This window comes from Ptychodera flava, chromosome 21, assembly GCF_041260155.1.
Source record: "Ptychodera flava strain L36383 chromosome 21, AS_Pfla_20210202, whole genome shotgun sequence".
In the NCBI taxonomy this organism is placed as follows: Eukaryota; Metazoa; Hemichordata; class Enteropneusta; family Ptychoderidae; genus Ptychodera; species Ptychodera flava.
In genome coordinates this window covers 1746534-1759074 of record NC_091948.1, presented here as the reverse complement: position 1 = coordinate 1759074, position 12541 = coordinate 1746534, and the positions used below count along the sequence as shown (strand labels likewise).

The following is a 12541-nucleotide window of genomic DNA, read 5'->3' as shown; positions in this document are numbered from 1 at the left end:
CAGTATTCTGAAAACCCGCATAGTACAAACCAATAATGGAAGTCCACCGTACAATGATTCAATAGTGCATCTCTACTGTGAAAACAGACTTGTTGATAACCATAATGTGTTAGTGTACGACAGACTTACAGAAACTAAAACAAATGTATCTGCTACTGATACTGTAATTGGGGATGTCTCTGAAACAGTGAAACAAAAAACATTAACCATAGTTGCAATGTTAGGTCCTCAAAAGACAATGGGATTAGTATCTCAATTATCCATTGGAATAAATCAACGAGTTGAACTATGTATGAATCTGTGTGTTGATGATGGATTAATAAATGGCACTCCAGGAGTAATAAAGTTTATTGATGGACCAGACTTAGATCATGTCATGGTTCTATGGATTTTATTTGATGATAGCACTGTTGGCAAAGCACTGCGACAAGAAAAACGACATTTATACCAGAGGAGAGTAACCAAAGCATGGACACCCATTACACAGATATCACGGCAATTCAGAGTAGGAAGACATAAAAATGCTGAAGTTGTTAGAAAACAATTCCCATCAGACCAGCCAGTGCAAAGACTGTCCACCGTTGCCAAGGTGATACTCTCACTGATGTAGTTGTTGATTTCAGTACTGCTTCAAACAGAAACCAGTGTCATATACACTATGTTGCCCTTAGCAGAGTCACAAAACTTGCTGGTCTTCACATAACCACATTACAGGAAAATCAATATCTGTCAGCAGTGATGTCACAGAAGAAATGCAACGCATGCGATCACATTCCATGTTACAACTTTGCTTGACTTTTCCATATGATATACCAAACAAATTTATTGTTGCTTATCAAAATGTAAGATCACTTCATTGCCATTTTCAAGATGTTGTCAATGATTTCAGTTTGACATCAGCTCATGTACTTATTTGCAGTGAATCAAGATTACAAAGTGGTGATCAAAATGATGATTACACAATTCCAGGTTTTGAAATTTCCAGACATGACGATAACAGAAATCAAACAACAAGACCATATCATGGCCTAGTATTGTATAGCAAAGCGAACATCCTGGAGTCGGTTCCACAATCACACAATTACTTACACTGCGAGTTTATCACAGCAATATACAAAACAACATTTGGCTTACTTCAAGTTGTTGCTATTTATATTCCACCTTCAACACCAATAGGCAATTTAAAAAGAGCTCTTTTAAATCTTAATGAAGAACTCCACAATAATCTACCAACAGTGATACTTGGTGATTTCAATATTGATTTGTTACAAGAAACATCTTCAGCAAAACAATTGATTGAACTTATGACAAACCAACTCAAATATAAACAAGTTATCCAACAACCAACAACAAACTATGGATCTTGCCTTGATCATATTTATACAAATATTCAGTCTACAGATTTTGGTGTACTTGAATCCTACTACAGTGATCACAAACCAGTGTGGGTAGCAGTATAAAGAAATTATAACAACAGTCACTCACATAATACTCAGTTATGCAGTCATGTCAAGCACAAAATAATGCAAAAGATAACTTTCAAATGACCTTTTCAATGCCATTCAACATTAAAAAGCATTTCATTCAACTATGCCCTGTTGATGCTGTCATTGTCATTTCAACTTGCCTCCTTTTCTTTAATATCTCAATACTAAAGCTTCAATCTTGAATTCCACATACAAATTACAAACTGATAACTATCACTAATTATTTAATCATCTAATTCCACCATAATTTGACTGCTTAGTATCCATTTATTCCATTGGAAAATATATTCTACTTGTTATACTCAGGATGGTCTTGGTACTTAAATCCCACTAGCTATCAATAAGATAACTGCATAACCAAAAACATCACCATTGTCTAGGATATATTCATGTCATGAATTATTCATTTTATTTCTATTACTCAAATACACTACCAAGAACATCAATACGCAAAAGATCATGATTTCAATACCTAACACTTCCATTTCCTCCCTCACATAATTCTCAAAGCGCAAATGTTATTTCTACTTTCACTAGAATCTATTCAACCATATAAAAACTGCACTAGATAGACAAATACAAGATTGACCTACTTACAGTGAAACCCCTAAGGGATGAACCATTACACTTTGGCAGAGGAGGGGTGGTCAGAAATGGAAAAAAAATTCAGAGTAGAAAATTTAAAACCAAAAATTTCCAGAGCACTTTGCAAAATAATGAATTAAATAGAAACGCAAATCTGTAATACAAAAATATACAAGGACATTCAGCGGCAAAAATATTACATATCGAACTTTACATTATACTATCTCAGTTTAACAAGGAAGTCATCTTCTACATGGACATTCACCTATATTAATAGTTCCCTGAACATTGAGTACTATAAACTTTCCATTTCCGGTTTTCTGTAATAAGAACAAAATTTTGATCCAGAACATAAATTTTCATGTTTCTATATGAGATAAATACAAAGTTAACAGATTGTCGAACTTTCATGAGACTGAATTCTTGGCAGAAATTTGACGAAAAAGCCAAAAATTGTCATTTTTCATTATTAAAAAATTCATAACTTTTGATTGAATGAATCAAGCTCCTTCAACCTTTTATTTTCACCTTCGTACCATACCACTTTACTGTCAAAAGTAGAAAAAATGCCTTGGCCACCCAACTATAAACAAAATCGGTTCCAACACTTTTATCTAATGTTCTTGTCATTCTGTCAACCAATCACAGTAATGCACGTGAGCATATTCAGTTCATATCTGGTCTAAAAGTTTAAATGCTCCATTGTGTGGTCAAGCTTTCCACAAGCATCAAATGTGGTACTTCATATAGGAGGGTCTGCCTCTTGAGGGCGGGCATCATGAACACTCCTGTGTTTGTTGGTTAATTCCTCCACGTAAACTTCTGATTGTATTGTAAACATTGAACATGGCCGACGTCCGATTTTCCTGTCTAAAACTTTCACTCATTTTCGTTCATATGACTCTGAAACTCCAGGAAACGATTGGGAAGAAAGGGTTATCTTGAAATATTGAGGTACTCGCCGATATTTTGCAAAATTAAATGAGAAAAAATGCAAGGAAAATGCCGACAGGCTTACACAATAACAGTTTTCAGACTCGGAGGCATATGATCATCTCTGCAGATTATGCAACAGGCCCAGATCACGTGAGGCCATGAGGGGATATCCACGCAACTCAGTACCAAACACTAGCGCTCACAGAGTGAGCAAACACAAAGTGAGTACCCCTAACATCAGCTCAGTAGTCTGTAATAGATCGTAGTCAACTAAGAAACCTTGGAGAAAGGCTTAACACTGTGGCTATGCTGCTAAGTCCCTTTTGATTTTTGTCATAGCTCAAAATCGTTCTCCCACACCTCAACCTGAGCCATGAACACCCCCACCAGTTTATGATATGACCCATCACAATGGCATGACGTCAACGGATCTTGACAGACGGAAGTCTCGACAGACGGAAGTTCTTGACAGCAGCATATTGGTTTTCAACTCTAATACCTTCTCCGTCTATAAATAGACACGAGAAGGTAAAAATAACTAGTCAGTGTTCTTGCTTGCTTAAGTATAAAGCTGGTGCCGACTTTTTTCGAAAATTTACGTCACCTAACCTTCGAAAATGAAGATTTTTGAAATCGGACGCTGAGAGTTTCAGCCCTTTCCGTCTACTACCTTTGAGCTGCTAACGAGGTATTTGGTCAGGGCGATAAGCCCCCGCGTTGGCGATCGGCAGAACAAATTAATGAAGGGGATTAGGGAGGGCAATTAACAGATATAGACTGTTTTCTTTGAAATACTATTCACAGATTGCTAGGGTAAAGTAATAGGCACACACTAGACACAGATAAGGCTTGTATAATGAAAAAAAAGTTTAATACAATGCGGATAGTTTTCAATCGGATTCGAACCCACAACATACGGCATCAGTTCGCCTAGCTGAGAGGCCACAGACAGAACCACTCGGCTAAATCTCCACTCCCAAAAAGAGTGTTCAATAGCCGGCTAAGTTGTTACATTATATTAATCATATTCATAATTTCTAGAGGAATATGCTCGCTGGACCCTGTGTTTAAACGTAAAGATTTGATGTCAATATTTGATGCTTTCTATTTTTAATGAATTTTTTTTTTGGCCATTTTAGTAAAAAATCAAATGTTGGATCGCTTTAAAATTTGGCGTGCAGGTGCCTTGTGATAACTCAAAATAAAATTCATCAAAATTATGGCAAAATTTGCATATTTGTATTTTTGGCCAATATTTGCCGTTTTTGGTTAAAAAAAATCTTCTTTGAAACTGTGTATGCCATACTTTCTAATTTGATGTGCATGTTCCTAGGAGTGACCTGAAGATGACTCGGTGAGGCAAAATTTGCAAATTTGTGGTACATTTTGCCATGCTTTCAAATTTGGTACACAGGTGAATGTAGCAGGTCATTCATTCAAAGTCAAGTACTGCCTGTGTGAATGAGCAGATTATGATTGTGCCGTTTCAGGCTGAGGTGTTATTTATAGGAATGATGCAATGTTAGACCGTAATTGATATTTAACTGAATTTGACTTACATTTTATGTAACTTTTGTACTGGATAAACCCTATCAATTTACCCAGAAAAAAATAATTAATATGATTTTAAATAATGGAATTAATTAGGAAATCAACAAAGCCAAAATAATTTTAGTGTAGAATTATGACAGTTCATAGTGAAATGCTTACTATCTTTGATGAATAAAATATGTAAAGGCAACTTTCCTGAATCCCAACTTTGACATATTCTGTACCGTCATGTATTGTTCTCTGTATGTTATCTAAAAAGAAATTGCTTCTAATAGTTTGTCATGATTTGGCTAAATAAAGAGAGATAGAGAAAGTTCCAATTTCTATTTGTGGTCAACTTGATAATGATAAAATAAAATTTTTGAGGAAAAAAATAGAGTGGTCAAATAAAGAGTGGTCAAAGTGAAAGGGGATTTTATGGTAGAGCTGGGCTGTAAGATTCTTCATGTTCTATTTATAGCAATATGCAATCTGTGTAAACAGTGCAACGAAAGTGTTACATGATTCTTTATAATGCTTTTGATGACCTTGAACTTGTGAAGTTGCAAATATTTGTCTCTTTGGTGTGCTTTCTCTGAGTATGTACAGTCTCAACTTATTCAACAGAACTTACTTGCAATGTTAATTTGAGAGTTAAAATGTGCTTGGTTAATAGGATGAAAATACTGATAAAGATAACCAGCTGAAGATTCTTTATAACCTGACAGATATACTGTTTTTTTATGACGTAATCTTGATAAGCAAGGCATGTTTACTTTAATTAGAATGTAATTAACTCTTGTTTATATTATTATAAGCAGTAGTATCAAGTTGAACAAGCTGATATTGATAGGTTGGTCAGCTGTTGGAGGTTAAAAGCTGTAAAAATAAATGTATGTATGTATGTATGCATGTCTGTCTGTATGCATGGATGTATGCATGTATGTATGCATGTATTGTATGTATGTATGGATGGATGGATGGATGGATGGATGGATGGATGGATGGATGGATGTCCGTCCACATTAAAACTCCTAAATTGCAGCTCCTACCATCTTAGTATTTGGTGGACAGGTGCACCCAGGGATGGAGATGTGAATTTGTCCAAATGAACATGTCAAAGTCAAAATATGCAAATTTTGAAAGTTGTATTTTTTGGACAATTTTCCTGTTTTTGGTCAAAAAGTCTTCTTTTCTGAAAGCGCTCATCCCATTGCCTTGAAAACTTGTATATATGTATCCACAAATTGTGGTGAAATTTTCATATTTGTATTTTTGGGCAATTTTTTCCCATTTTTTGTCAAAAAATCATTTTCTCCCAAAGTATTTGTTGGATTGCTCTAAAACATGACAGTCTTGATCCTAGGGTTGTTTTCTGTCAGATGTGTAAAAGTCATTATGAGATGGCGCATTTCATATTGCTGGGTATAAGATTAATTTGGACTTGCAATTTGGAATTTTCTTAGTAATCAACCTGTAAGAATGCAATGTCATGTGTGTACTCTAGTACTCAATAGCTCTGTAAAATGGGAGCACAGTGTCATTGACATTACTTTTGGTCAGGCCATCCTGAATCAAAGATTTCCACCTTCTTCATCAATGCATGTGTCACAAATAGTTACTCTCTACATAACAGAGCAAAGCTGTTCAGTGGTTAGGTTGCTTGTTTCACAACAAATCTATACTCAAAGCATACAAACACTCAAAAATTGCATTGTTCTGTTCTTTTTGTTCAACAGGGTACCTGTGAATACAATAGTAATCGGGTTGATGATGTTGGTACCTGTGATTGCTATTGTCAAGATCCGTAAGCCTCACAGTGATAAGATTACTCATCTACATAAAGTGTTGATCATTGTTTTTTATTGATATACTAGGCTTGGTACTTTTGATGTAAACTCACCCAAACTTGCCACAAATACAAATATGATATTTTTCTCTGAGTGGTGATTGTTGAAGTTTTAGACTCTCACATTCATGTAAGATTCTTTATTTGTAAAATTTTCACTTTAATAATGAAGAGTGCCTTTTAATTATGGAAAAGGGTGTATGGTAGGGTTGATGTTACTCGTAGATGTATTTTTTCACAAAGTGAATGATGACTGCTGCTATCATCATTACTTTTAAATAAAGCCCCACTTGGACTTTGTTAGATGTAGCTCCCCAACGCTTGTTTTTGGCTATTAAACTTTCATGTACCAGTAGGTAAAAGCAGCCATGGTGTAGTGTTTGTTCTCTGGATGTGAAATATTTCATTTTGATCAAGTTGTTTTGATCTTTACCTTACCATGGAGTGCTCACCAAACCCAATATTGCCTTGTATTGTCTTTCACAATGTACCCAAAAAATCATTAATATGTCTGTTGATTTTACAACATATGTATTGGATGAGGGCAAAATCATTGTAGAAACATTTGCATCAATGTTTTTGTGTTAATGTCACCAAGTCTAGTAGGGAGCCATGTTTGACAAGATCAATAACAACACTGTAGTGAGAATAACTTAAACTGTTATCACTAAAACTGCTAAAATGAAATCGAAAATATTTTATTGTAGTAGTTTTAATGATACCCAGCAGTCCAATATTGAAATTTGAACACAATGAATAAATTGGCAAATGACTCAGTAAGGGTGTAATCCATTTGTAAATAAATGTATCATTTTGTGTAAAAATGAGTCTGAATAACAGTTTTACTGGCCAACATTATCAAGACACAATTCTCATATAAGTGATAACAAGTAAAGTTTAATCTCACATGATTTAATTATGTGTCTAAAATTGTCAAAGTTTATAAAATTTCAAATGTCCGTCTGTAGGACCAGTCTGCGTTTTGTTCTTATGTAACATTCTTACTGATGTGGTATACCTTTTTTCCAACCAAGTTAACTTTGATATTGTGTTTCTTTTGTTCTTGTGATTCATGGGGGCAGGCGTGAAGTTTGTTTTGAACAGTTTGTCGAAATTTCTTGAAAAAGCCAACATCTAAACTTCAGATGTTGTTTTGTAATGTGTAAAATAGAAGAAAAGATTTTGTTGAAAAGGATCTGGCACGAAAAGTTTCATGTCAGCATGGAGAATACTGTATATATTTATGATAAAAAGTATCAGTACTAAAAGTAAGGCCTGAGATCGAGAAGTAGCATGCAAAGTTGTTTATGTTCTTCTCCATGAACCAGTACATCACCTAAATGAGTTATTAACATCATTAGTTTCTTTGAGAAAGTTTTTTTTCCGTGGGATTGTCGCTGTGGTTTTGTTTGATGTTGAGGATTAACTCACCTCAGTTATGCAATACCGGGAACAGCCCACTTTATTTTTAATGCCGTGAAGACTTTAAGCCTATTTCAATTACATAGGTTTCATTTAAAGAAGACAAGATATCAAGTGCCATATCAGCTAAGGGACAGCTTTTCCCACATCTCAGTGTGTATTTGGTGTTATTTTTTGCCAGTGTCTGCACATATTTTGTCCCGCGACGAAGTCCGGCGGGGACTTATAGATTGGGTCCCGTCTGTGCGTCCGTCCGTCCGTCCGTCCGTCCGTCATCAACAGTTTCTCAGACACTGCTGAACCAATTTCGTTCAAACTTGGCACAAAGGCATAGCACTATGACCTACAGATGCACGTCGATTTATTTTGTGATACGATCGAATTTGGCCGCGAGGCGGCCATTTTGTTGCGATTTTTCATGTCTTTTGACCATAACTCAGACATCCTTGAGCAGATTCTGTTCAAACTTGGCACAAAGGCATAACACTATGGCTTTCATATCCATGTCAAATAATTTTGCGATACGATCCAATATGGCCGCGAGGCGGCCATTTTGTTTGCGATTTTTCGTGTCTTTGAACCATAACTCAAACATCCTCAAACCGATTCTGTTCAAACTTGGCACAAAGGCATAACACTATGGCCTACATATGCATGGCAAATTATATTGCGATACGATCCAATATGGGCGTGAGGCGGCCATTTTGTTGCGATTATTCATGTCTTTGGACCATAACTCAGACAGTCTTGAGCAGATTCTGTTCAAACTTGGCACAAGGCATAACACTATGACTTTCATATCCATGTCAAATAATTTTGCGATATGATCCAATATGGGCGCGAGGCGGCCATTTTGTTGCGATTTTTCATGTCTTTGGACCATAACTCAGACATCCTTGAACAGATTCCGTTAAAACTTGGCACAAAGGCATAACACTATGGCCTACATGTGCATGTCAAATTAGTTTGCGATACGATCCAATATGGCCGCGAGGCGGCCATTTTGATTGCGATTTTTCGTGTCTTTGAACCATAACTCAAACATCCTCGAACCGATTCTGTTCAAACTTGGCACAAAGGCATAACACTATGGCCTACATATGCATGGCAAATTATATTGCGATACGATCCAATATGGGCGTGAGGCGGCCATTTTGTTGCGATTATTCATGTCTTTGGACCATAACTCAGACATCCTTGAACCGATTCTGTTCAAATTTGGCACAAAAGCAAAACAGTATGCCCTTCATATGAACACCAATTTATTTCGTGAAATGATCCAATATGGCTGACAGGTGGCCATTTTTTTGCGATTTTTTCATGTCTTTGAACCGTAACTCAAACATCATTGAACCGATTTTGTTCAAACTTGGCACAAAGGCAAAGCACGTACTATGGCATGCATATGCATGTATCAATTAACCTTGCGATAGGATCCAACATGGCTGCAGAACTGCCATTTTGTTGGAATTTTGCATGTCTTTGAAGTGTAATTCAAAGGTCATTACACCCATTTTGTCCAAACTTGGCACAAAGATCAAGCACTATGGCATACATGTCAATTTACTTCGTGACATGTTCCAATATGGCTGCCAGATTGTAAATTTTTTTCCAATATCGCTGCCCGATGGTCATTTTTGGATTTTTTCATGTCTTTGAGGCTTAATCATATGCAAATATTCCTTAACCAATGTTGTTGAGACTTGGTACAAAGATAAAGTACTATGGCATACATATGCATGTGTACTAATTTTGTGCTATGATCCATATGGTCAATAGACAGCCATTTGATTTCAATTTTGGTGTGATTTTTTTATGTCTTTGAAACATAAACATAGGTCACTGTCCCTCGATGGACTGATTTTGTTCAAACGTGATACGAAGATAAAAAACTATGGCTGCATTCTTGTGCACATTAATTTGTTTCATTATATGATTCGAAATGGCTGATGGCTGATTACAACAACATAGCCAATCCCATAGCATTTCGAAAATTCCACCAAACCATGTGTATAGTATGTGCCGTCATGACAGTAGAGGCAGTGAGGGCATCGTTATGTGTGATGTAATCAAAAGTTCCTTCAGTGGTCATTACCGGCAGAGATGAGTCATTTATTGAACGTTCCTCAGATTACTTTATTATGCAAGTCACAGGCCTGATGCACCCATTGCATCAATGTCATTCCACAGCGACCTAGACCACAGCTACCTAGACACCAAAGATTATAACAAAATGGACAAGCGGGGACTGTGTCATCAACGATGACTTGTTTGTCTTATATTGTGGAAATAAAGGTTGCTAAATCAGTATGTTTTAAGGTACACGGTGTATTCATACAAAAGAGAGTTAAAAAGAGTAGGATCCGACTAATAAAATATGTTTCATGGTCCCCAGAAAACAAATATCACTAAATCGTCATAATTGTGATTAGCTCTGATGATGTTGATATGGCACCGAAGAAAGTAAATATGCTTCTAAAATTATACCTGATACAATTGACTTGCTTTATTGTTCTCGATAACTTGAATACTCGTTTTCTGTTAGTACTTTGTCCTGCTTATAATTAATCATGCTTGATTTAATCAACAACGTCACATTTGATAATTTGTCAATAAGTTGTCAGCGACCATCAAAGCACATTAACCTTTACGATGGATATGGAGAAAGTTGTAGCAATGCTTGACATTTAATAACCAGCCACTGTAAGAATACAAGAAGGGGTAGAAACAACTAGCATATCAAATCAATATGATCAGTATATTATAACCCTGAGAATAGAAGAACAAGTTTTTGAATAAAATCACTGATTATGTTCTAGAAGTGTGTAATGTTGAATGGTTACGAATGATTTTTAAAATAAATTTTAAGACAGCAACAGTAATAGACTGGGCAATATCAAGCAAATATACTCTAATTTCACCTGGCCTAAATGTAAATATTTAAATCACCTTGAATTTGATATGTATTAATCATGTTAATAATGTTGTCATTTTTATAGACTCAGTGTGGTACTTTGTAATTATTATATTGAAATGTTACCAATTTCAGTATAGTGTACCCTGGTATATGTGCTTAAGTCATTAAAAATGTTTTAAAAACCTAATAATTCTTTTTTTCCTTTGTGATAGAATATAACATGATATTCTAATCATTGTCAGTTATACACAATGAACATTTTGTTTTTGACAGACTTCAAAAAATGTGATGCTATTCACTTGTCAGCTTTATGCAGTGATATTTTGATGAAGTATGCAGAAATCTAGGCTAGCATCTGGACCTTGTCTTGCAGCATGGATAAAGGCTAAAAGACAAGGTCGAGATGCTACTACTGGTAGCAGAAATCAATGCAAAAATGTTATCAAGATTTTGCATTTTCATATTAATAATATTTTCAGCATGTGTAACATTGCTTATTATACATATCCTTTACATCTAAGTGTTTTGAAGTGCAGGAACATTCAAAGAATATCAAGTGGCAGTGAAACATGTTTAGGAGCGGCTGCAACACTGTTAAAATAGAATTTGAAATTGTGGCAGCCATGACTGATGTCTGTTTAATCAACCATAGAATTTGAAAATCTTCTCAATAAAACACTTTAAAACTCGAGACTTATCCAATACTTTTAAGTGTCAATCACCCATAAAAATGCACCATAAAATTAATAACAGCTTGTGTGGTTAAAAGGGAAATCCTTTTTTTGCCAGACAATATGGATTATTTGCTCCCTGCATCGCTTAAGACTGTAAAACTATGTCCTGCACACAACGAACAATGTCAACCCAATGCTTTTGTAAACACATCTCTGTGATTTGGCTATTGTGTCATGTTTAGAGATGAGAATACATTTTCAAATTCACAGCCTTTCAGTAGATTTGATAACACCAAACTTTACAAAATTTTATGTGGTCAGTATTGTATATTCTGTGACCAATAAGGGAATGAGCACAATTACGGCAGGGGGCCTGGAAAAAAAATATTTCATCAATATTTTTGCCATAGGCCCTTCCCCCAATTTAGCCAAAATTTTCAGAGTCCCTGTGTTTAAAAGAAAAATTTTACCAAAACGTGTTATTTCACTTTGCATGGTTGACTATGAACAATTTTCCCCATGGAATACAAAACTAGCTACATGTACATCATTCTGTGCATTTGCATATGATTGACAATTGATGCTAATTATCTCCACTAGAATATGGTAATTACAAGTGCTAAGATATACAACAGATATAATATTGAAATTTCACACAAACAATATACTTGAGTCTAAAGGGGAAACAGTAGAAAAATTTGAATACGAAAGTAATTATCTATCAGACTAATTTGCCTGAACATCTTTTCCAATCCCATACTGTCTACTGTTTTAGTACTCCATGATAGTCAATGGTTGCTATCAGTTCTCATTCCCACACTTTGACAGCGTTATAGTGTTCACAAGCACAAACTTTTTATGGTCCTCCTGTTAATAATTGTGCTCATTCAATAAATACATTTGTGTTGAATTATTCTAGAAATAAATGTTCTAACCAAAAGTTGTTTGTTTTCATGAGTAATTTTGTTGCACTCAAATGCACTGTAGATATATGACAACAACTTCTGAAAACTTTATTGTTAAAAAAAAGCAAGCCAGCTTCTGTTGTCCTAGTGCTATGTCGAATGTCTGAGTTACATTCCCACAATCATTTAATTATTGTTGTAGTGCATCACATCAAATCTGCTATATGCAGTCATTC

General features: G+C 35.4%; 1 protein-coding gene across 2 annotated transcripts in view; it reads left to right on the top strand.

The window, feature by feature from the left end:
• Positions 1-12340, top strand: part of LOC139121062 (uncharacterized) — a 220362-nt gene extending 208022 nt beyond the window's left edge. Inside the window, exon 17 of one of the 2 annotated variants that reach the window (XR_011549215.1) lies at positions 6278-6752. Coding sequence is in view for 1 of the 2 variants with exons in the window: in XM_070685681.1 (XP_070541782.1) it covers positions 6278-6349 (72 nt within the window). In the remaining variant the exon portion in view is untranslated. Of the gene's footprint in view, positions 1-6277 lie in introns of both variants that reach the window. The other variant, XM_070685681.1, reaches the window with a different exon arrangement.
• Positions 12341-12541: the final 201 nt, after the last annotated feature.